This window comes from Borostomias antarcticus, assembly GCF_949987555.1.
Source record: "Borostomias antarcticus genome assembly, chromosome: 2".
Taxonomy (NCBI): Eukaryota; Metazoa; Chordata; class Actinopteri; order Stomiiformes; family Stomiidae; genus Borostomias; species Borostomias antarcticus.
The window spans coordinates 17367708-17392812 of NC_140235.1; the positions used below are offsets into that span (position 1 = coordinate 17367708).

Sequence of the window (25105 nt, forward strand, 5' to 3'; positions counted from 1 at the left end):
CCAGGATGCACATTTATATGTGTGCAACCCCCTATTTAATCCCAAAGGCTCAGTCACTGTTCACAAGTGGTTCCACATGTCACCATTGTCCCCTCCCCAGGTCTGGCACTAATGTGTATTTTACTGCTGCTGTCTCAAGGGGATGGGGGGGGGGGGGGGCTGAGGTCGAAGACGAACGCGGGCTCTGAAGCCTGCTGCAAATATTTATGTATCCTGTCATTTTGTCTTTGTGTCAACCGCGCGGTGTCAGGCACCAGAATAACGAACCCAGGACTGAGCGATGGAGCTGAGAGAGGCAGCATTCTATTTTGGGAGGGGTGGGAGGGGGGCTTGTAGGGGGGGCGGGGTAGAGGAGGTTGAGGTGCTGGGCTGTGGGGGTTTCAGCTTCGCACTCCCCTGGTTCCCCTCTCTCCTCCCTGTGTGTGTGTGTGTGTGTGTGTGTGTGCGCTCCACTCCCCTCTCATCGCCAACCAAGACCCCGCCCTGCCGCAGTACCAGCTTATGATGTGATTACACTTCACACATGTATTTAAAGAATGACTGATTCATAATTTAGAAAGACCTAGTAGAGAGTGGGGGGTGGAGAGATATACAGAGAGAGAGAGGGGGAGAGAGAAAGAGGGGAGAGAGAGAGAGGGGGGGGGGGAAGAGAGAGAGAGGAGGAGAGAGAGGGGGAGAGAGGGGGGAGGAGAGAGGAGAAAGGAGGAGAGAGAGAGATGGGAGAGAGGGAGAGAGAGAGAGAGAGAGAGGGGTGAGAGAGAGAGGGGAGTGAGAGGGGGGAAGAGAGAGAGAGAGAGATACACTAAAAGGGGAACTACTTTTTTTTTACTATTAGATAGTAAAAATTGAACTAGCCCCTGTGGTGTGTTTTTTTCAGAGGTTAAAGGGAGGGTAATTTTAGGGTCGGTGGTCTTCAGTTTGTACCGGTTGGGGGCCTCGGTGTTATCTCTCTCCCCTTCTAAGACGGTAGAAGAACACTCGCAACTCTGAGTTCTGTAAAGTCTCCAGCACGCTCCACCCTTGTCTTCTGCAGAACCCCTTTACTGCTCAGTGTTCCAGCCTGCCTGGCAAAACCAAAATGAAACTCATGTCCCCCCACGTCAAACCAGGGCTGTTTCTCATCAGAGCCCCACAGCCCTGGTTTGGGAAAACCATCTGTGCCGGTCATGAATGTTCATGACTGGTTATGAATGGTCACGACTAGTTATGAATGGTCACGAGTGGTTATGAATGGTCTTGACTGGTTATGAATGGTCACGACTAGTTATGAATGGTCACGAGTGGTCATGAATGGTCATGACTGGTTATGAATGGTCACGACTAGTTATGAATGGTCACGAGTGGTTATGAATGGTCATGACTGGTTATGAATGGTCACGACTGGTTATGAATGGTCACAAGTGGATAATTATGAATGGTCACGACTGGATATTCACTCATTCAACTCTGCCCCACCCCTTCCCTCTGCCTCTACCCCCTTTAACCTCCCTACACACGTTTCTCCCTAACTCTAACCTTCCCCCTGCCTCTACCCAGCGCCCCCCGCCTCGTTCATCCCCCGTCTCTCCCTGCTGAGCGCTGTCTCTCGGCCCCCCAGGAAGGGTAGATTAATGGAGGGGATTCTGGATAACTGAATCCCCTCGTCTCCCTGGGGCTGTCTCTTTCTCTGCCGCTGACACATTTTGTATGCTCGGGATCCTCTCCTCACCATGAAATACGAGCATGTCGCAGGCACTGGAGAGGCACATCCAAAAGTTACACCCCTCCCCCTCCCCTCCCGCCCCATGGGAATTAGGAGGGTGGGGGGCGGGTTGGAAACATCCATTGAACCGAAATGAAATCTGTGGCTGCGGATGCTGATGATCTCTAGGTTATTTGTTTGGCTGAGGCTGATGAAAACATATTAGCTGTGGAAGGCAGAATGTTCCGAGCTCTGAAGCTGTTGTGGTGGAAGATAAGCCCCTCTGGACGGGAAAGGGAGGGCTCGGCCGCCGGCGCCGCCGCTTGTCCGGCGTCGTGACCGGTGATGGCCGACGCACCGTGACGATGGCGCTCTCGGGTGGAATTCTGGATTCCAAACCCTGGGCCTATACTGTAGCTGAGCGCTCTCTGGCGTCGTCGAGCATCGTGCACGTGAAGGAGGAGCACAATGACAACCCAATCAAACGTCCTGAAGCAGTCAGTGTGTGACAGTTTTCAGACTCCCGCTCTGAGCAGTACGCAGGGGTGTATTCCAGAAAGAGGGTTCAGATTCAATTCAATTCAATCTCAGAGTTAGCAAACTCAAGAGTTTTCACTAAACCTGCTTTCTGGAATACCCCCCTGGTCTTAGATCTATTTTGAAACCCAGGACTTAGAAGACAAATACTCCCCCTATTCCCAGACATGTGAGAGGTATGTGCGTGTTGGGCCCTGTGAGGGAGGAGTGTAGTGATATGTTATTATGGCTAACCCCCAGGTACACGTTGAACGATGGAGAACATGCATCGCCATAGCGGCTACTGTCGCTCATTACACCTATCAGATTACAGGACAGTAGACAGCCGGGCCTCGTCACTCTGCAACCTCTGATCTTATTGGTCAAGGGTTAATGGGCTGGGCGCCACGGTGACAGGCGTGTTAAAGGTGAGCTGTCTGCCCGTAAGTGTGCCCGTGTGTTTGTGTGTGTGTGTGTGTGTGTGTATGTGTGTGTGTGTGTGTGAGTGTGTGTGTGTGTGTGTGTGTGTGTGTGTGTGTACTGTACCGTGAAGAGATCTGTCCAAGGTTAAGGGCAAGGACATACCGACAAGCTCAAGTTCCTTCAGTCTGTGTACCCATTTCGCCATGCATTCATAGACACACACACACACACAAAAAACGTATACACACATTCTCGAGACTCTCCGCTAACATATATACACTCGGCTCGCCTGTACAGTAGTCATTGGTGTGAGCTACTGTATTATAGAGTATAGAAATGGGCTGGAATGCGTTTCTTGAAAGTCCAAGTGGGGCACACTACCGCCGTGCCCAGGCCGGGCTTATAACCATACCCAGCTCACTAAACACAACGCCTATCCGAGGATGATGATGCAAGGCCACGTTAAGCCATGTCAGTCTCACTGAGCCGGCGTAGTTTGAGCTCTAAGCCCATAGTTGCATTTCTACCGTCTTCGCCCCCCCCCCCCTCTCAGAAGAGCGCTTCAGGTCAGAGTATCTGATCACAGCAAGGCTGGGAAAACACAGTCTGGGAAGCCAGCAATCTGAGACAAGAACGAGTCAACATCACCATTCAGCACACAGATATACCAAGGGACCTTGGGTACTGCCACTCCCAGGAGTGTGGCCTGTTCACCTGACGTTTTGCTGCTGTGAATCATAAATTGAGCTTGTGCAATTCTGTAAACAAAACCCTTTCTGTCAGACATAACTTTATCTAGAAAATCGTGTTGATAATGTTGTCGTTCACACATTTTCATAGTATACTTTAACTGAATGTTAAAGAAAAGCTGTTTCTCTGCCCACTGATTGGCTAACGTTCCCTGTCCTCTTCTGTGATTGGCAGAGATGGAGCCATGGCTGTTCAGGTTCAAGGCGGAGGGCACGGTGGATTACTCCCAGCTGGCCTTTGACCCCGGCCAGAACGAACTGATTGTGGGAGCCAGGTAATACAACCTCCATGTCGTTCTCCGTTTCTCTCTCTCTCTGTCTCTCTCTCTCTCTCTCTCCCTCTCTCTCTCTCTCTCCCTCCCTCCCTCTCTCTCTCCTCCCTCTCTCTCTACCTCCCTCCCTCCCTCTCTCTCTCTGTCTTGCTGTGTCTTGCTGTCTGTCTATCTGATCTGTACAGTGTCCCTCTCTCTCTCTCTCTCTGTCTTGCTGTGTCTTGCTGTCTCTCTATCTGATCTGTACAGTGTCCCTCTCTCTCCAGCACCACACATCAGAGCCCTTTGAGTCTAGTGAGTGTTGAGAGTTTGTTTGTGTGTGTGTGTGTGTGCGTGCGTGCGTACGTGCGAGTGTGTGCGTGCGTGTGTGTGTGTGTGCATGTGGGCAAAGACGGTTTGCTATATAGTCTTTGGTGTGGGTGTGTTCCTCTCAGCCAGACCCGCCTGGGATTGGGCTCAGATGAACTCTCTGAGCGGAGAGGATGTCTGTGTTCCACTTTGGCTAATGGCCTCCAGAGTCGATACGAACCTGCCTCCGCTACCAAAAGTGATGGGGAGAGGGAGGGGGGAGAGGGTGGGGGAGAGGGAGAGGGAGGGGGGAGAGGGTGGGGGAGAAGGAGAGGGAGGGGGGAGAGGGTGGGGGAGAGGGAGAGGGAGGGGGGGCAGGGTGAGGGAGAGGGAGGGGGAGAGGGTGGGGGAGAGGGAGGGGGAGGGGGGGGAGGGTGGGGGAGAGGGAGAGGGAGAGGGAGAGGGAGAGGGAGAGGGAGGGGGAGGGGGAGGGGGAGGGGGGAGAGGGTGGGGGAGAGGGAGAGGTAGGAGGGACAGGGTGGGGTGGAAGAACCAGACAAACACAGAGGAGGAGGAGGAGGAGGAGGAGGGGGAGAGGGAGGAGGGGGAGAAGGAGAAGGCTGAGGAGGAGAAGGAGGAGGCTGAGGAGGAGGGGGAGAAGGAGAAGGAGGAGGGGGAGAAGGAAGAGGAGAAGGAGGAGGAGAAGGAGAGCTGTGGGGATTTACTAATGCACCGCTGAGGAGGGGGGACCATGGAGCTGGCGGAACAGGAAAGACTCGCCAAGACTGATGTGTGAGCGCGCGTGTGTGTGTTTGTGTGTGTGTGGGTGTGTGAGCATGTGTGCGTGTGTGAGCATGTGTGTGTGCATGTGTGTGTGCATGTTCATGTGTGTGCGTGCGTGTGTGCGTGTGTGTGAGTGCAGTCATCCTTGACCTCTAACGGTCATAGAAGTGTTCCTTTCTGCTCACTGTAGCTTTCCGATCCAGTCAGACTGATTGCTTGTTCGGGCGTTTGAGCACTCAAACATCAGACGAGAGATTTCTAATGTTCAGTCTCTCAGGCCTCACATGGGGGGGTGGGGGGGGCAGAGTTGGCTTGAGCTCAAACTCATAATGGAGAGAAAGAGAGATCGATGCCAATGTCAATACTGTAAAATGCATCCCAGCTACATCAAGCACCCTGCGATGGGCAGAAAGTAGATCTCAGAGTGTGTGTGTGCAGCCAGGAGCAGTGGGCAGCCATCGTCCGGGGACCAAGTCCAAGTGCTCAGTCCAGGTCCTGGTCAGGGACAGGACTGAAGAGCATCTGTTCTTCTGCATGTTTTTATATTGAGTTATTTGGGAGAAACCCCCTATGAACATGGGAGGAACATCCAAGCTCTGCACAGAAAGGCCCGGATACCTTGCTGTGAGGCGACAGTACTAAATAGTACTGCGCCACTGTGCCACACGTGAGCGATTCGGAGGTTCAGTGTCTTGCTCAAGGACATTTTGGCACAATGCCAGGAGCTGGGATCGAACTGGGGACCTTGCAGAGAGGTGTGTGTGTGTGTAGGTGGGGGGGTAGTTTGTGTAAGTGTGTGTGTGTGTGTGTGTGTGTGTGTGTGTGTGGGGGGGGGGGGGGGGGGGGGGTTAGTTTGTGTCCGTGGGAGGGGGGGGCGCTGTTAGTTTGTTAGTCCATTCAAGGTAACTCCAGGTGAAGTATAATTCTGAACTGAACTTTTATAGTGCAGCTCATTCTGTACACACTCTTTAGTCGTCCATTAGAGGTTCTTTCAAAAAGCTATTTCAAAAACTGTTGCCTACCTTTCAGTAGCAGCTTTATACTGTAACTGTGTTTCAAAGACCCCTCAGGCAAAGGTAAATAGGTGTTTATTAGAGAGACATTTCACTGGCATACTCAGGATTTTCTATTGCCCACACAAAAAAAAACACACATGCACGCACACACACACACACACACAAACACACACACAAACTAACACCCACATGCACACACAGGCGCGCGCACACACACACACACACACACACACACACACACACACACACACACACACACAAGGCCCAGAGCCGATGTTCTATTCAGATTAGAGCACACAAAATGTAAAACATTTCACACATTGCAATTAGAGAGATAGACATGTTTACGCAGACATCTTACATCTGAAATGTTTGACTTTGATTCTAAGTCAATAATTAGATTGACATCCATAGTATTTATTTTGCTACGTTGCCTGAGCATTCGAAAAACATTAAATCAAATCACATCAAACTTTATTTACAAAGCGCATTTCATGCGCAAAGGCAACACAATGCGCTTCACAGAAAGAAGGGGGGGGTGGCAGGGATATACATACTTATCGTACCCATAATTTTCCAGAGGGAAGCAAAAAAAAAAGTAGTTCACCCATTTGGGCCAATAGGACAACAGAAAATTCTCCCCTGACTTCTCTCAACATCAAGAGACATCCTCCTCTAAACTATAAAAAGACACTCCGTTTTAGGGCTGGGTATTGGCAAGGACCTCATTATCTCGATACATGAGTCAGTGAAAACAGACCCAGACACCCAGAAGTGAAAATTGAAAAAGGAAAAAGAAAATCACTTAAGTGTAGTCAGAAATAACCTTTAAATAGATTTGATCGGCATGAGCAAGAACACTGTTCCTTCCGCCTAATCTTCTTTGATGTTTGTCCCTTTACAGAAACTTGTACTGTACCTTAAACCTCTTTCTCTCTCTTCCCTCTCTTGCACTTTTTGCTTTTTTTCAGAAATCATCTCTTCAGGCTCAGTCTGGAGGACCTCACGTTGATCCAGGTGAGTCTTTTCTCTTTCTTTTGCGATCAAATGTTTATTGAAATTACAAGTTACACAACTGAAAGCACGGCTTAAAGTTTCGATTTTAGCAACAATAATAACAAAGGGTACATACATAAAATAACCAATAATATAACAATGAAACAATGTTCACAATGTAAAAATCATAATTACATACATAAAATACACAAGGAACCAAATACAAAGGTAGACAAATAATTACATAATACAGAAGAAAAGAAAAAGAGCACCACGCCCCAACCCACACCCCAGACACACACACACACACACACACACACACAGAAGGGACATTTGCTGTAATTACCACTACCCACACAATATGATCAGACAAAAGTATATATCCCTAACATATATTGCACACCCACACATACACATTCAAACACACACACAAAGGGAAATGCAGAGGTACTACAAAAAATACTACTAGGAAAGGAGAGGATTCACCCTAAGAGATATTTTAGTGAGTCAGCTACAGCGCGCCTATTGTATAAACTAGTCTCCTTAGCCCCATTTATTCTGGCTGTTGACATCTCTGGATATATAACATCCAAGAAAGTGAGTATCCAGTGTCTAACAGTAAGGGAATGAGTAGGTTTCCACCTCATCGCTATCATCTTTTTAGCAGCAGTCAGGTCAGCTAGCACAATACTGGAATATGTAGCGGTGGGTCATTTGCCCAGCTCCCTTGTTCTCTGTAAAGCGCATTGTGTTGCCTCTGGGAATGAAATGCGCTATACAAATAAAGCTTTGATTGATTGATTGAATACGCCCTTTAAGCTTGGTGATATTGAGCTCTGAAAAATTGTATAACAACAATACGGGTATAGTCGCTGGGATGGTCACTGAAACTAGGTCCTGTAGTGGAAATAAATCTGATCGAAAGTAAAGGATTTGCCAAGGTTCGCTCAAAGAGGTTAAGTCTGATTTATTAAGAAAACATACGAGCGCAAGGACTTCAGGATAACGCATGTGAGTGGTTCATCCAACAGAAGTGAAACAGAAATGTGTTGCGGGGTCTTATATTCAAGCAATACACAGGTATGATGCTTCCAGAGATGTGATTGGCTAACCCATCTGTTAAACATCATAATAAATGGCAGACATCATCAACAATGGTCAAGAGTTGAGACACGTGATCTTAGAAAGGGCGGTAAATCTTGAACAAAGAAAGGTTATTCTAGGGCAGACAAAGTCTGGAGTGTGTCGACCTCCTGGAGATGTCATCCTGTTATAAATGAGGTTAGCACAGCTAGGGTTTTGCATGTGAAAGGCTGAGGTAGGTAGAGTGAAACTACAATTTCTATGCCTTACCAGGCACATACAAATACAGAAGTAAACACTCAACTCAATGCTACACACGTGGAAACGAAGTAATCTCTTTTCTCCACTAGGTGGAGCAGAATAAAAAATGGCCTGAGAATTTTATTATGAACATTTAACAAAAATCAGATTATTTTCTCTCCACATGCAACCATGCACTAGAAATCCTTGCTTCAAAAATTGGACGGAAACAAGGTAAAAAGATGACATGATTACTAGTCTAAAACAGTCAATTCTAAAAAGGGGACAACTATGCACCAAAACTCCTTGCTTCAAAATTTTACAGAAACAAGTAAAAAGATGACATGAACTAAAACAGTCAAAATTCTGAAAAGGGGAAAAACCTCTTGGTCAATTAGAGGAAAACCCAAATAAATAACCCTCCAAACTCATGTATCAGCTCATGTTACAAACATTATAAATCTTCTAAACAAATACCATACTTTTCTTCAGGATAAATTTCAAAGTGCATTCACTTCTGTTGTGGATAATAAAATGTCATTGGGGAAAACAAAACAACTCCTCTTCTGGATCGCAGCTTCCATGTCTCATTGTCTGAATGTTCAATGTTGGTTCCAGTATGTGTGTGTGTGTGTGTGTGTGTGTGGTGTATTTGATGCAGTCATGGCTGTTGAGCTGGTCCACATTGCCATAACAATGACCATGAGAAGGAAGTGACAGGCAAGGTCCCTCCTTTCAATAGCTCCTCCTCAGAGGAAACCACAGTGTGGTGGCCCTTTGCTTTGGCCCTTGAGATTTGCTGGTGCGATTGTATCTTCTAAGCATCCTGATGGTTGCGATCACTTGGTGGATCGTCTGCTCCTTTGGTCTGGGATGCCCCGGCAACGGCTTTCATGGACCCACAAAATCCTCTCAGCTACTTTGACAGCCATCTGCGTGGTGAGTAGAATCGGGTATGTCCGAGGTCACGGATCAGGACCCAATCCCCAGGCTTGATGTGATGCAGGAACCCCTTTTTCGCGTCTGGAATGGTTATCAGCATTCTTTAGAAACATTGTTAAGTGCAAGCCAATATTTTATCCGTTTAAGGCCAGTGTCAAGTCTTTTTGGAGTAATAGGCTACCACTCTATACCTATCTCCATGCTTCTGTGCCAGCACTGCTGACATGTAACCTTTCTTTTTCATTCGCAATCAGGTGGAAAGGCTTGTTATAGTCAGGATATAACAGGGTGCTTTGGTCAGTCTCTGTTTAAGCGTCGTTAGAGCCAGTCGGGCTCGTCAGTTCATGTAATTTGTCAGGGGGAGCTAGCTTTAAATAAAACAACAACATTATCGTCTCATCAATACATGACTTCTTGTCTTTCTAGCAAGAAGTTGATCATTGATACATTTGAGACATAACACATTAGGTAAAACAACGCCCCCTAAGGGTGAAAACGAAAATTCCCTGAAGTCAGGGTGAACAGAGATGGGGGAAGAAAATGCATTACTCAAATAAAATAACACTAAAAATGAACTCGCTTCATTTACAATTCTCAAATTCTGAACAAATATCAATTATCTAAACTTTTCGAACAATAGGGGTGTTGCAGGTTGAGCTCTCAAATTCAACAGCCACATCTCTTCCTAATAAAAAGATGTGGACCTTTGCAATCCCCTCTTCTGCGTTTGAGGACAGAGAGTATTGGGCACGCTTCGGACGAAATGCTCCCTTGGGTTTGACAATCTTCCCTATGTCATACAGATGTGGGAACATAAGAATGTAACTTGCTGCAGCATTTCACGTCGCGGTATTTGGCAGGGAAATCCCGTTGGAAATCTCGTGGGATTTCAGATGGGTGTTATTTCGTTTTAGTGATGCACTACCGCCAGGTGGCGTCTTTGAGTAGATTTAGCAGGCTGGGCTCTGTTTTTCTCCTATAGTCTACGAATGAAGCATCATTAAATTTCACATTCTTTAATTTAAATGCTCTGTTGTAAAGCACTTTGAGCTGAAGGTATCTGTATGAAAGGGGCTATACAAATAACGTTTAATTGTTATTATTACCTTGTTCTCAAACACATGTTTTATCCACCTCGATGTAATTTAATTATTACGAACACCTATAATATATCTAGGCCTACAGTAGCCTATCTATCTCGGCAACTGACGTCGGGTCAAGACGTGGTGGCTGTTTGGTCAAATGCGCAAAATAACAGTATTGTAAATATATTTGTTAGTAAAGATGTGGTGAACGTGAGGGTTTTGCGTTTTGTTTCTGGAACGCATTCAACTGTTAGGCTACTCGTAAACCCCGGAAGTAAATTTGAAGACGGGGCATAATGTAGCCAAGTCTGAGCGCAGTAGGCTATATGGCTTCAGCACGATACAAAGAAAAAATAAGCTTGATCGACTTGTGGATCCATACAAAATTGAAATAGTCGCCATGAGTAAAGATCACTCATTGCCAATCATATCCGGACATTAACTATCTTGTGCATAGCGGCAGGTTTGACAGTGAGACATCAACCGATAATTGTAATAATGCGATTATTGAAATGGTCTTGTGAACGCCTTTATCTGATTTCCAAAATCGGGGTAAGGTCCATAGGACGATTGTGGGTTTTCATTTGCACATAACTATATTTTAATAAAACATTGAAGTCCGCCTGTCAATGACTTTCCCTAAAATTGTGTTCTGTTGCACCCCCTATTGTTAAATTATAAATGAAAAAAACATACACAATATGTTGTTATTTGAATGATCTTGAATATATATATTCAAGATCATTCAAATAACAAAATATCGTGTATGTTTTTATTTATTTATAGCCTACCGGCCGCCAGCTGTTCAATGAACGGCTATAGGGAATGCGCAGTTTCGCGCTGGCTACAGCCTATTATATGAACAGTTTTGCGCTATGTAGGCTATTATAAATAGGCCTAAGTATTATTCATTGGGAATAGCTTGGACTCGCTGGGGACTGGTGGAGAGACGCAGAGCCTCCCCAGACGCGACATCTCCAGTTGGCTGTGTATTTGAGCTGCCGCCTCAACCGTGCGTAAGAGCAGAGCGCATCATATAGCTACAACTAGTAGCCCATAGCCATTAAAACGGCTTATTGTTTTATTCATATATCAACTAGATAATTCGATAATAATGAGTAGCCTATAAAATGAATTCAATAGGGCAAGCCTTAAGTTGTAGCCTAGGCTACAGTACAATCACAAGACGTATAGGCCTAGCCTATCGTAAAAAGCGTTGCGTTCTCATAGGCCTATATTAACTTAGATAATTATTAATTATGCTCAGGTCATAATGTCCGTTGAAAATAATTCCCTCTAAGCAGAATTTGAATTGTATTAAAATAGGAAATGATTCCTTCTAGGTCTATATAAAAAAAAACATTTTTCTAATGTGTAGCCTATAGGCGATGAACAAAACCACAATGTAGCCTGCTTAGCGAGCGAGAGGGCAGTCTACCATAAAGTGTATAACCATAATGTAATATATCTAGACTACATGCATTGTGGTATTTCTTTATATAGCCAATTGTTTCTCAATAAACAGTTATGTCATCCTCTGAGTCCGAATGTAGGCTAATAGACCGGCAGCTCTAAATGCCTTCCCAATCAATGAGACATGGTTGTAAAAATGATGTTTTATTGATGAAAAGGGTAAAACTGAAGAGTCATTGCATTGATCGATGCAGTCCGCTACCAGCAAACACTGAAAATACAGGTCCTCCAGCGAACCTGGACTAGACTATTGTAACCCCCCACCCCCCCAAATTCTTTTATATTCAAATAAACTGGAGGAACCGGTTTCCTAGCCCTGGATCGTGGGAGTAGCCTGCGTTAGCGGGTGCTTTGCCATGACCGGCCATTGAATTTATGTGTTGCCATTCATTTAAACCACCATCTCATCTAGACTACTTCTGTTGCTGCATTTTTACATTTATGCTTTCATGATTTTAGAGCGCAATAAACATTTTTGCAGGATTCCAAAAAGTCCATCCATTCATCCAACTTTGTTCTGAGCGCAGCGCAGGCTGGTAGCCTACTGTCAAGGCTCACGACTGATGCACTCCCTTAACACGTCTCTTCCCAGGCCATCAAGATAATTTCAATATGAAAGACCTTGGGATTCCAGGAGTCAAGGCCGTTTCAGACGGGGAGCGACATTCCGCCTGCGTTCTGCTCGGAGCGGGGGAGGCACGCGTCCTGCGCGCAGCGGGGCAAGCTGACTACAATTCAGCTCTTGTCGCGGGCGGGCGTGTGCAGCATAGTTCCATATGAGAACACTCCTCGGTCCAATTCCGTATAGTAGATCAGCCTGTGTAGCCTACTTTCAACGAATGTATTATTAGACATAATATCATAATAATATATAAAGCCTTCAACGACCTCCTGCTGCCTGCCTGATGGTCTCAGGGCTAAAGAGACCGCGCGATCATTCCTCTAGCTGCTTTGCTGCTAATGCGAGTTCGTCTCCGTTCCTGCCCGAGAAACAGAAGTTGAACTTATAGCATCAAAATAGCTACAGGAATCAACGTTGTAAAGTTATCTATCTGCTTTTTAGCCACCGACAGCTACCGTTAATATTATGGAAGCTGCTGTCGTGAGCTAACGTGCTATCACGGTCTCATCGTGCAGCTTCACAGCCTGCTATTAGCAGACAGCATTAAGTTGACAAAATCACACTTGCACATCATTAGAATTCCAACCATTTATATGGGATTTATCATTCAACTAAACATGGAACCTGAATAGCCTAGGCTACTACCTGATATTTCAACCTGCTGCCATCAGTGATCGGCGCGTCTGCTTGTTTGAGTCATGAATATCTTACGCAGTTACATTCCATGTGTCCCAAAACTGTTAAATCATTCCCCATGTAGTTCACTATGAGTCGCACTCAATACATCCATGGTAATAGGGAGGGAGTGAGTGAACCATTTCAAACACATCTCTGGTCATCTCCGTTAGCCATCTTACTCGTCCTGATGCCATGTTCCATATGAGAACACTCAGCCTAATGTATTAAACTTCTACTTGTCCCGACAGTTAACAGATATAGACCCGGCGACAGTTACAGAGATAGAAACTATAAATAGATAGGCTTTGTTCGTAATAATTAAATTACAACCAGACAGACAACAAGGAGTTTGAGAACGGTAGGCTAATCTAATGTGCGAGCCAGCAATGGGTCAATGAGTGGTATTACTGCGCCCCTATGGGCAGGCGAGCGGTGGTGCGGAATGACGTAAAGCGCCTGTTAGAATACCGCGGGTCAAGTTACATTCTTATGTTCCCACATCTGTACTTACCTCTCGCCCACAGTGAGTCGGGCGACGTGGGGTCGTGGCCTTGGCCATGCATCCCACGAACCACAGGTGTCACCAATCTGTAGGGAAGCAGGCAGAATAGCCTCCATCTCCTCCTCCAGTCCCGTGCCTGTCTCCTCTGTTGGGGCTGGATGACAGTAACACCCTTGGAGTCACAGCACATCTGAAACAATTGCAAAAGCAGATCTCATTAAACCTAATGAGATCTGCTTTTGCAATTGTTTCAGATGTGCTGTGACTGGGATGGGACAACAATTAAAATAGGTAAATTGGTTTTGGAGGTCAGCATCATCTAACACAACTTTGAATGGCTGTCATTCTCTCAGATTAGTCAAATACTTGCGGTTCCAACAGGTTTGGCATATTCATCATAGTTAGAATGAATCTGTTGGTGGTCAGGGTTGCGGGAGGCCTCCTTAATGTTTTTCCAAACTAGCTCCCAGTCGAAATCAGGGTCCAGATCTGGACAGTCAAGCCTCCACAGCCTGTCTAATGGTAGGTTACCATAGGAAGCCTCCAAAAGAACAGTGCGGACACCATCCCCTTATTCTTTCTCTGTGTAACAAATACTTTATGCAATGGGTAATGGTTGTTGCCACGGGACACCATATGCCCAGAGAGCCGATCTCAACTGCAAATAAAAGATAAATGTGGAGGCTGGCAGGTTAAATGCATCTCTGATATCCTGAAAGGAGCGCAGCCCCATGTCAATATAAATATCTTTCAAGTAGTGAATGTTACTATTATTCCAATGAGAATCTGAAATCGGTCTTCCTCCAATTAACAGGTCTTTGTTGTTAAATATTGGTGAGAGCGTGTGCCACTTACAGGATACTACACTGAGATTCAGCCATGCGCCAGGTCTGAATGAGATTAGAAACAATTGGGGCAAAATCGTAGTTGACATTGCTTATTGGATATATTGGCAAAAATAACCTCTTGCAAGCTCCATGGTCTTACACTATTTTCTTCTAGATTACGCCAGGAGACGGAGGTATGAGGGTCAAACCATACCAGCAGTGGTTTGAGTACAAACGACCAAAAATAATTTTTAAAATTAGGCACTGACAAACCACCATCACCCTTCTTTCTCTGTGTAGTGGACAAGTTCAAACGTGGGCGCATTTTGTTCCAAATAAACTGTGAAATACTAGAATGAATTTTCTTCCTTCCTTCCGTTTCTTCTTAAAACGAACGATGGGAACCGATTCGCAGTTGTGGGAGCCATTTGCACTAAAAGCTGTTTTGCACAGTAATTCATTGTAGCCTGCTTAGTTTTTTTAGGTGTTGCGTGAATAACATAAGTCAGGTTTATTTACACACAAACACATTTTATACAAAGGGTAGTCTGACTCAACGGATGTAGGTTTTGGCAATAAACCTTGTCATTCGTTGTCACACTGCCCAATCAGTGGCGAGACTGGCGACGCAAATTAATCTGATTCGGGCCGAGAGATTCTCTCGGCACCAATCAGATTCAATCCAGACTATTTTGCAAGAGCACCGTCACTGCGTCCGGGGATGGCTCCACCCACGATGACTGTGATTGGTTTAAAGAAATACTGTGTTTGCCCCCCCCCCCCCTATTGCAGAATAGTAATATGTCCAGCCAGACTTGTCTCCGGCGCTGGCACAGCGTAAACGAAGTGTGGAGATGTCTGGCTATGTGAGACTATACAAAGGGTAAATCCCTTTGCTTAACAGGTGTGCCTCTTGTAGAAGAGCAATATCAATTTTCCTACGACGCAACATGGTGGCTCGCTTATGAGGCACGTTCAACCCATCACAGTTCCACACAAGAATAGATAATTCACCCATGATTGTATAATGTTGTTCTCAAAGCAACATCCAACTTACATAGGGGAACCTCTCCATCGATAAACATTTCCAACCCCTTTGAGCATTTCCCAAAACGTGACATAGATCACACACCCCGTACATTTCCCCAGTGGTACCAGTAAGGAAAACAAATAGAGCACAAACAAAAATGAGACCTAAAACAACTAGGTCTAAATAATAAACGAAACAAATATTCTTAAGTTGATCCGTGACCTGGTATGGATATGGGGCCGCAGAAGATTAAACTTCAACCCAGTACTTAAAAGTAAACTAACTGAACCGTTGATAACAATTCGGCTTTTCAACTAACCTTAGTAGGGGTAATCGCGAGCTTTGCTCTAGAAAAAGTAGCATTAAACAGAATAGGCAGAGGTATTCACACTGTCTGGTTCATCATCATCATCATCATCTTCATCCGCTTATCCAGGGTCGGGTCGCGGAGGCAGCAGCTCCAGCAGGGGGCCCCAGACATCCCTTTCCCTAGCAGCATCAACCAGCTCTGCCTGGGGAATCTTTAGCCGCTCACAGGCCAGTGCGGAGATGTAGTCCCGCCACCTAGTCCTGGGTGTACCCCGCGGTCTCCTCCCAGCCGGACACGCCTGGAACACCTCCCTAGGGAGGCGCCCAGGAGGCATCCTCACTAGATGCCCGAACCACCTCAACTGGCTCCTTTCGACGCAAAGGAGCAGCGGCTCTATTCCGAGTCTCTCCCGGATGACTGAACTTCTCACCCGATCTCTCAGGGAGACCCCAGCCACCCTCCGGAGAAAACTCATTTCGGCCGCTTGTATCCGTGATCTCGTTCTTTCGTTCATGACCCATCCTTCATGACCATAGGTGAGGGTGGGGACGAAGATAGACCGGTAGATCGAGAGCTTTGTCTTTTGGCTCAGCTCTCTTTTCGTCACAACAGTGCGGTAAAGCGACTGCAGAACCGCACCAGCTGCTCCGATTCTCCGGCCAAACTCCCTCTCCATGGTTCCCTCACTCGTGAACAAGACCCCCAGATACTTGAACTCCTTCACTTGGGGTAAGGACTCATTTCCTACTCGGAGCGGACAGGCCACCGGTTTCCTGCTGAGAACCATGGCCTCAGATTTAGAAGTGCTTATTCTCATCCCAGCTGCTTCACACTCAGTTGCGAACCTATCCAGAGAGTGCTGGAGGTCGCAGGCAGCTGATGCCATCAGGACCACATCATCTGCAAAAAGCAGTGACGTGATCCCAAGCTCACCGAACTGCAAACCCACCTCCCCCCGGCTACACCTCGATATCCTGTCCATGAAAATCACAAACAGGATTGGTGACAAAGCGCAGCCCTGGCGGAGGCCAACACCCACCGGAAAGGAAGACGACTTACTGCCGAGGACCCGGACACAGCTCTCGCTCTGGGTGTACAGGGATTGGATGGCCCTAAGTAGGGACCCCCTCACCCCATACTCCTGCATAACCCTCCACAAGACCTCTCGAGGGACCCGGTCGTAAGCCTTCTCCAAGTCCACAAAACACATGTAGACAGGTTGGGCAAATTTCCCAAGCCCCCTCCAAGATCCTTGCGAGAGTGAAGAGCTGGTCGGTATTTCCACGACCAGGACGAAATCCGCATTGTTCCTCTTCGATCTGAGGTTCGACTATCGGCCGGACCCTCCTTTCCAGCACCTTGGAGTAAACTTTCCCTGGGAGGCTGAGTAATGTGATGCCTCTATAATTCGCACACACCCTCTGGTCCCCTTTTTTGAATATTGGGACCACCACCCCAGTCTGCCACAACTTCGGCACTGACCCAGACTTCCACGCAATGTTACAGAGGCGTGTCAACCAAGACAGCCCCTCTACACCCAGCGCCTTGTCACTCTCATCAGTCCCTGGGGCTCTGCCACTGTGGAGTTGTTTTACTACCTCAGTGACCTCCTCCAAGGACATTGACGACCCCCCATCATCTTCCGGCTCTGCCTCGATCGTAGAGGGTGGATTAGTCGGGTTCAGGAGTTCCTCAAAGTGCTCCTTCCAACGCTCGACAAAATCCTCAGTTGAGGTCAGCAGTGTCCCCTCCTTGCTGTATACAGCTTGGATGGTCCCCCGCTTTCCCTTCCTGAGGTGTCTGATGGTCTTCCAGAAACACTTTGGTGCCGACCGAAAGTCCTTCTCCATGGTTTCTCCGAACTCCTCCCACACCCGCTGCTTTGCCTTGGTCACGGCCGAAGCCGCAGCCCTCCGGGCCAGTCGATATCCTGCAACTGTTTCTGGGGTCTCCCGGGCTAACATAACCCGGAAGGCCTCCTTCTTCAGTCGGACGGCTTCCCTGACCACCGCTGTCCACCACGGTGTCCGAGGGTTACCGCCCCTTGAGGTACCTATGGCCCTCAGGCCACAGCTCCCAGCCGCAGCTTCAGCAATGGAGGCTTTGAACACCGACCACTCATGCTCGATGTCCCCAACCTCCACAGGGATGCCTGAGAAGCTCCGCCGGAGGTGGCAATTGAAATCTCTCCGGACAGGCTCTTCCTCCAGACGTTCCCAGTTCACCCTCACTACACGCTTGGGTTTTCCAGGTCTGTCCAGAAGTTTCCCCCGCCATCGAAACCAGCTCACCACCAGATGGTGATCAGTGGACAGCTCTGCCCCTCTCTTTACCCGAGTGTCCAAAACGCATGGCCTCAGATCAGATGATACGATAACGAAATCGATCATCGACCTTCGGCCTAAGGTGTTCTGATGCCAGGTGTACTTGTGGGCATCCTTGTGTTCGAACATGGTGTTTGTTATGGACAAACCGTGACTAGCACAGAAGTCCAACAACAAAACACCACTCGGGTTCAGATCGTGGTGGCCATGCCTCCCAATCACGCCCCTCCAAGTTTCTCCATCATTGCCTACGTGTGCATTGAAGTCCCCCAGTAGGACACTGGAGTCCCCTGCAGGAGCCCCCAAAAGGACTCCACTCAGGGTCTGCAGGAAGGCTGAGTACTCTGAACTGCTGTTCGGTGCATAAGCACAAACCACAGTCAGAGTCCCCCCCCCCCCCACAGTCCTAAGGCGCAGGGAGGCGACCCTCTCGTCCACTGGGGTGAACTCCAGCACAGAGGCGCTCAGCTGGGGGCTAGCTAGTATAGCCACACCTGCCTTACGCCTCATACCGTGAGCAACTCCGGAGAAGAACAGGGTCCAACCCCTATCCAGGAGTTTGGTTCCGGCGCCGGTGCTGTGCGTGGAGGTTAGCCCCACCAGGTGTAATTGGTATCGCTCCACCTCCCTCACAAGCTCCGGCTCCTTCCCCCCCAGCGAGGTCACGTTCCATGTCCCCAGAGCCACCCTTTGCCGCCCGGGTCCGGTCCGTCGGTGCCCCCCGCCTTCACCGCCACCTAGTTGGCAGCGCACCCGACCCCGACAATTCCTCCCGCGGGTGGTGGGTCCACGGGACGATGGAGGAGGAGATGGTGCTTCCACGTTGCTTATTCGGGCTGGGCCCGGCCGGGCTCCGTGGTAAGCCCGGCCACCAGGCGCTCGCATGCGGGCCCTCCGTCTGGGCCTGGCTCCAGACGAGGGCCCCGGGCTTCCTCCGGGCCGGGTCTCTCTTCCTTTTTGGTGTTCTGTCATCAGGGTTTTTTCCTGTAACCCCAGGTAGGGGTCATATGCAGAGGGGTCCGACAATAACAATAAAAAAACAAGTGCAATCCAAACGAGTAATTAAAGCCTATGCATACAATCCGTTGCTGTGGCCGAAGTCCAAGAAATGCAAAACTGTGTAAATTAAGTTCAGAAAACAATGTGGTGTTGAAGCTAGCGGTGGACTGGCGGTGAGCTAACTAGTTAGCTAATGTTAGCAGCAAGCCAAGAAAAAATAGGAGGCAATATAAAACTCGAGTCCAAATAAGCTGGGTAAAGTCCAGGAGTGTGAATAATAATCAAAAATGGTAAACACTGTGTCAACTCCAAAAGACCATGATTAACGAGTGCTTCGTCTTGGCTCTGGCTCGTCCGATGATGAAGCTGTCGCATACAGTGTCGGGAGGGAGGCGATGAATTCCTCAGCCTTCTCCGGGGACTGAAAGGTCTCCATTCCGCCAGTTCCCTTTACCTTCAATATGGCAGGGTAAAGCAGGAAGAATTCCACCCCTTTGGTTCGGGCTGAGTCCATAGCCTGAGAGAAAGCCTGTCGACGCTGGACAGTGTGGTTGCTGTCAGGCGAGAAACTTATCTTCCGACCATCAACGATGAGAGGGGTTTTCTTCCGTGGCACGGATGGTGTTCTGGCAGGTGGTAAAGCGGAGAACATTGAAGATCATAGTGCGACTTCCCACCTTCTTCTTATTGTTCTCGTTGTATACGCGATGGGCACACATGATCTCGCCCTGAAGGGAGGGGAAACACTTGGGAAGTGATTGTGTAAGGAACTGGACGACATTAGAACCCTCAAGTCCCTCAGGTAGGCCAGTGATCCGGACGTTGCACCTCCTGCTCCTGTCCTCCATGTCCACTAGCTTAAGCTGCATCGCCTCCAGTGTGGCCTCATGGCTAACTAGCTTTACAGAGTTGGTTATGACATCCGAACGTATTTTGCCGATCTCCTCCTTAACGGTGCCAATACTGTCGGTTAGTGCCACTAGGTCTGTCTGAATTTCACATAGCTTTTCCTCCGTTCCTTCACCCACTTGTTGAAGACGGTCGGAACACGACTCGTGGTAGCAAGACCTGGCACCAGAACAGTATGAATGGGGGGCCTTTGAGATTTGTGTGGGTGGGGGGGGGCACTTAATTTTTGGGGGGGATTTTGCCTACAATCAGCCTACAATATAGCCAACAATCAGGTGGGATTATCTTGATGACTGGTTCGCCGGGTGGCTAGTAGTAGTAGGCTACCATGACAGTGCTCTTGCTTGCAACGCATATAGAACCAGGAACCCAACTCATCCATGCTACAAATATATAGGGCTGGGTTAAAAAAAATCGATTAATCTATTCTGAATCGACTTATCAAATGATTCAGAATCGATTCATGAATCCCAAAATCTATCTTTTATTTAATGAACGAATGAATAAATGAAGGAATGAATAGTTCATTCATTCATTCATTTTTCGAAATCAGTATTGATACCCAGCCGTAGTAGGCCTGTTGATGTGTTGCATAACTTGGCAGTTGTTACAGCAAAAAAAAAAAAACAGGTTTTAGTAACACTAACCGAATTGATACTGAATCGAATCGAATCGTGATAATCGATTCTGAACCTTGTGAATTGGAATCGAATCGATTCTTGAAATTCAAATCGATACCCAGCCCTACAAATATAGGCTACTACAATACCCCCCTACAGTACTCCCATCACACATACCGAATCTAGGCTACCTTACCGGGCGGTAGCTAGGTTAGTTCGCTCACAGCCTCATACTCCCATCACACATACGGTACACACCAATCACAACACAGCCAATTACGTTAAACAAGAGCAGCACTAGCACTGCAGTATCAAACGGACTCATGCAAAACATAATGTTAGGCATACAATATTTGGCTACTCATAGGCTTATGTTAACGTTACACACAAACACCACGGCTGGGTACTGGCTTGCATAGGAAAGGGCAAGCCAGATTTACACCAGAAGAAACATGACAGCAACCATAGTCATAGACACGTATTACTAATAGATGATGATGATCTGATAGCAAGCAGCATACTGCATAAGTAACATTACATGGTTAACGTTATCAGGTCTCGGGGCGGTTTTTTGTCAGTAACATCAGCAAACCTAGCTAACGTTAGCGCTAGCTAGCTAGCTAACATTAGCTAGCTAGCTAGCTAACGTCTAGCTTCCCAAACAACACTGTCTGACACGGGCAGCCTAACTGCAGCGTAGGCTAACTAATTGGCAACTGAACTGCGTGCTGATAAAAAGGACACATTTCACACTCACCCGTCAGCATTGAAACACAACGTCGATTAGAAGTAACGAAATCCCCTGAAGTCGATGTTCATTAGTTAGGCTAACGGCAGGGAGGGTGATGCTATAAAAACTTGGTTCTCCCAATTTTTCAGTATCATCTCCCGGCTCCGGGTTAGTACATCCTGGTGCTACTCGGGCATTAAGCCATTTCCTTATATTCATGCCGACTGTTAAGCTAAGTCGTGAGCTCTAAACGACTGCAGAAGAATTGCGAGGCGCGCGTCAAGTGGAAGATGGCGTGTTTGCCAGTGACAGTCGGGCAATTTCATTTTGCAATAAGAGGGGGGGTGGGGGTTGGTGTATCTTGCCAGTGTCTGGCTATTATTTTGTGTATTTTTAACGTGTGAATTTGTTTTCAAAGTAATTTAACTTAAAAAAAAATATATATATATTGTAATAAAAAAAAAAACATTTGGGGGGGGGCACAATTTTCATTTGGGGCTGGCAATGCCCCCCATGTGTCGCCGGGCTTGGAGGTATCCACGTTGTTTCTCAAGCACGGCCTCCACCATGGCCTCTGTGTCAGACTTCCCTCTCGTCTTCAAGCCAGCGTTAGGCAGGGCTTTTTTGTTTGAATCAGCCATTTGTCGTTATAAGGTATCAAATTAAATGGTAAATGGTATCATCTCCCTCTCTATCGCTCTCTCTCTCACTTTCTCTCTCTCTCAACCCCTCTCTCTCACTTTCTCTCAACCCCTCTTCCTCTCTCTCTCTCAATCCCTCTCTCTCTCTCAACCCCTCTTCCTCTCTCTCTCTCTGAAGTTCATTTATTGGCCTGACATACTTTTTCTCTCAGTTTACCCCCCCTGCTGCTGTTTGACGTTAGAAGTCAACACACCTCCGGGTGCCGCAGGGCCTGTGTGCGGACGGCGCAATCACAGAACGACACTTACCGGAACTGCACCTACACGGCACAAAGGGTAGCCGTCACAGAAACAGCTCCAGCCTTGAGCACGCTGCCATCGCTCAGGACGACCCCTGCGTTCGCTTCAAACGGCCGTACGGCGAAGAGGCACAACGTGGATCGCGTGCGAGCGCCTGGCAGCGGCGCCGGTAAACAGCGCGGCACGTCATTGCGCTGTCTGCTTTACGGTGCCCGCCCATATAATGCATGTCTGTCTCGTGAAAAATTCAGAAATTGCTGTAAATTAGCCTCATTATACTGTAGCCCATTAATGTCTGACTTCCCACCTAGATGTTCCGCCCTAGACCTGGCCCAGCTGCCCAGAGGGCTGTAGACCGGGGTGCAGCTGGAACTGGGGAGGCGGTCTCTCTGTTGTGTGTTAATGTCTCATGTTGTTGTTCAGGCGGCCTCTTAAAACGGCGCGTGACATTTCCCCCGGCACGGCCTGGTGTTCCCGTGGTGGGAGCGCCCTGTTTGAAGACCCTGTCATTTGATTTCACGCCGTGGCGGGTTATTCACAGCTCATCTTCTGGGAGATACGTGTGACATGATCGCTTTCATGACCTATCTGCTCTTTGACACTATACAGGAGCAAAGGGCACTGACCTGAATCCAACTGCACTTTTAAACACAGTCATAAGCGTTTCCATTCCATACTATAGAATGGCTTGTGTTGACGGTTGGTCCAAATCAGTGAACGTGCTCATTCCAACAACAGCATCTAGAAAGCCTAAACATATGTTCGGACTGAGACGCTATTTCTACACAAGCGGCTAAAATCGGCACAATGTACACTACAATCCTTCCCTCCCTCCCTCCCTCCCTCCCTCCCTCCCTCCCTCCTCATCCCCAGCGTACACTCTTTTTTTCTCCTTTATTTTTGTCCGTGAATGCTGCATGTGTGTGTGTGTGTGGAGTCCCCCTGCCGAGCTAAGCATGTTGTAGCCTAGTGAGTAGCCGGGCAAACACTGGGGCATTGGAGACTTGTTTCCAGCCCTTCCTGTGGAGAAGCAGCGGACTCTCTAGAAGGTCTGGACAAGCTGGCTGTTTACACCCTTGAAGACCAGTGGAGGAGGAGAGAGATGGGGGGGGGGGGGGGGGGTGAAAGGGACATTTTGAGAAAGGAGGAGTAGGAGTGGAGGAGGAGGTAGATAGGAAGAGTAGAGGAGGAATAGAGGATGAGGAGTAGAGGAGGAGGTAGATAGGAGGAGTAGAGGAGGAAGTACATAGGAGGAGGAGTACAGGAGGAGTAGAGGAGGAGGTAGATAGGAAGATAAGAGGAGTAGTATAGGAGGAGGAGTAGATAGGAAGATAAGAGGAGTAGTATAGGAGGAGGAGTAGAGGAGGAGTAGATAGGAGGAGTAGAGGACTTAGGAGGAGGTAGATAGGAGGAGCAGGTAGATAGGAGGAGGAGAAGAGGACTTAGGAGGAGGTAGATAGGAGGAGTAGAGGAGGAGTGATAGGAGGAGTACAGTAGGAGGTAGATCGTGAAAACAAGTGAGAGGGAGGAGAAAGAAATAGGATTCAAGAGAGTCAAGAAAAAGGAGAGTCTGACATAAAAGGATGAGAAATGAGGGAACCAGAGAAGAAAAGAGAGAGAGAACCCCTCCAGAGAGAAAGAGAGAGAGGGAACCCCCCCAGAGAGAAAGGAAGAGGGGGAGACCCCCAGAGAGAAAGGAAGAGCTCAGTGGGGAGTCTCTTTTGTTGGTGCTCGGCGGGACAGAGGCAGTTATTAAAGACCCCTCATCCCTCACCCCCTCATCCAATCATACCCTTCTCCTTTATCTCATCCCTCACTCCGCTACTGATTCCTCCGGCCCTGTCAAGTCCTGGCCCCCTTTTCGGGGGAGAATAGGTCCTGGTAATCTCCAGGAAGGCCGTCTGCCCATTTAGCCTGTCCTGGGGCTCGTCAGGCCCTACTTTACATCTGACTGGCCGGGCCTGGGTTGGCTTGCTGTAAAGCCTGTTGTTTACAATGGTACCACTCGCCTCCCCTCCCTTGCTCCTCCTCTCCTTTCCTTTCCTTTCCTTTCCTTTCCTTTCCTTTCCTTTCCTTTCCTTTCCTTTCCTTTCCTTTCCTTTCCTTTCCTTTCCTCCTCTCCACTCCTCTCCTCTCCTCTCCTCTCCTCTCCTCTCCTCTCCTCTCCTCTCCTCTCCTCTCCTCTCCTCTCCTCTCCTCTCCTCTCCTCTCCTCTCCTCTCCTCTCCTCCACTCCTCATCTCTCCTGCCTCTGTCTCCAGTGTAGAGTGGTGTACTAATGGCAGTGCTGTCTTAGCATGATTTGTAGATTTTTCAATATCGAAGAATCAAAGAATCTGAATTTCTCCCTTGCTGTGGCTTCTCCGATCAAACTAAAAAGGGCATAGATCAAGAATGTTTTGCGAGACTTTGAGTCTCCTGAGCTTTCTAGGCTGCGTACTGCAGATCTTGACACGAGAACAGCGTTTACTCAAGGAATCATTCCACAGAGGGAAAATAACCCATGAAATCCGCCCACACGCACACGTACACACCCTCGAAATCTCAACTCATCATGACCCCCGCGTACAGTTGGAGCGTGCCCTTTGGCTGTGATTTACTTTTGCATTCTGCACACAGTGTTAACTTGACAAATGATAAGAAGGAGTGTGTGTGTGTGTGTGTGTGTGTGTGTGTGTGTGTGTGTGTGTGTGTGTGTGTGTGTGTGTATGTGTGTGTGTGTGTTATTTAATGAAGCCGAGCGCTGAGAACCCTGGTGCACGACAAGGCCGTCGTAATAGGCTTATGAAGGAGGGCGATTATAATTACCATATGATCGATGCTCCTGCTCAATCCTGTATGCACGCAATACATAAAACATTTATGAAAGCGCCATAACAGCCCACCAAGGTCATGTCGAGCGAAGGAAAACAAAACTCTCAGTGCTCTCTCAGTCTCCACTACTCATTTCGCTTACAAACTCTCATAGCTAAAATGGAAGTCGTTAGGGTCTGGAACAGTATGGTCCTGGCATGGTGGTTGCTCGGCCACACTGCCAGTGATGAAGTACAGAAGACGTCTAGAAGAA

General features: G+C 47.9%; 1 protein-coding gene across 1 annotated transcript in view; it reads left to right on the forward strand.

Annotated features, from left to right (window-relative positions):
- Positions 1-25105, forward strand: part of sema5a (sema domain, seven thrombospondin repeats (type 1 and type 1-like), transmembrane domain (TM) and short cytoplasmic domain, (semaphorin) 5A) — a 176973-nt gene that overhangs the window by 36840 nt on the left and 115028 nt on the right. Inside the window, exons 3-4 of the mRNA XM_084458537.1 lie at positions 3545-3644; positions 6700-6745. Of these exons, the coding sequence (XP_084314663.1) occupies positions 3545-3644; positions 6700-6745 (146 nt within the window). The remainder of the gene's footprint in view (positions 1-3544; positions 3645-6699; positions 6746-25105) is intronic.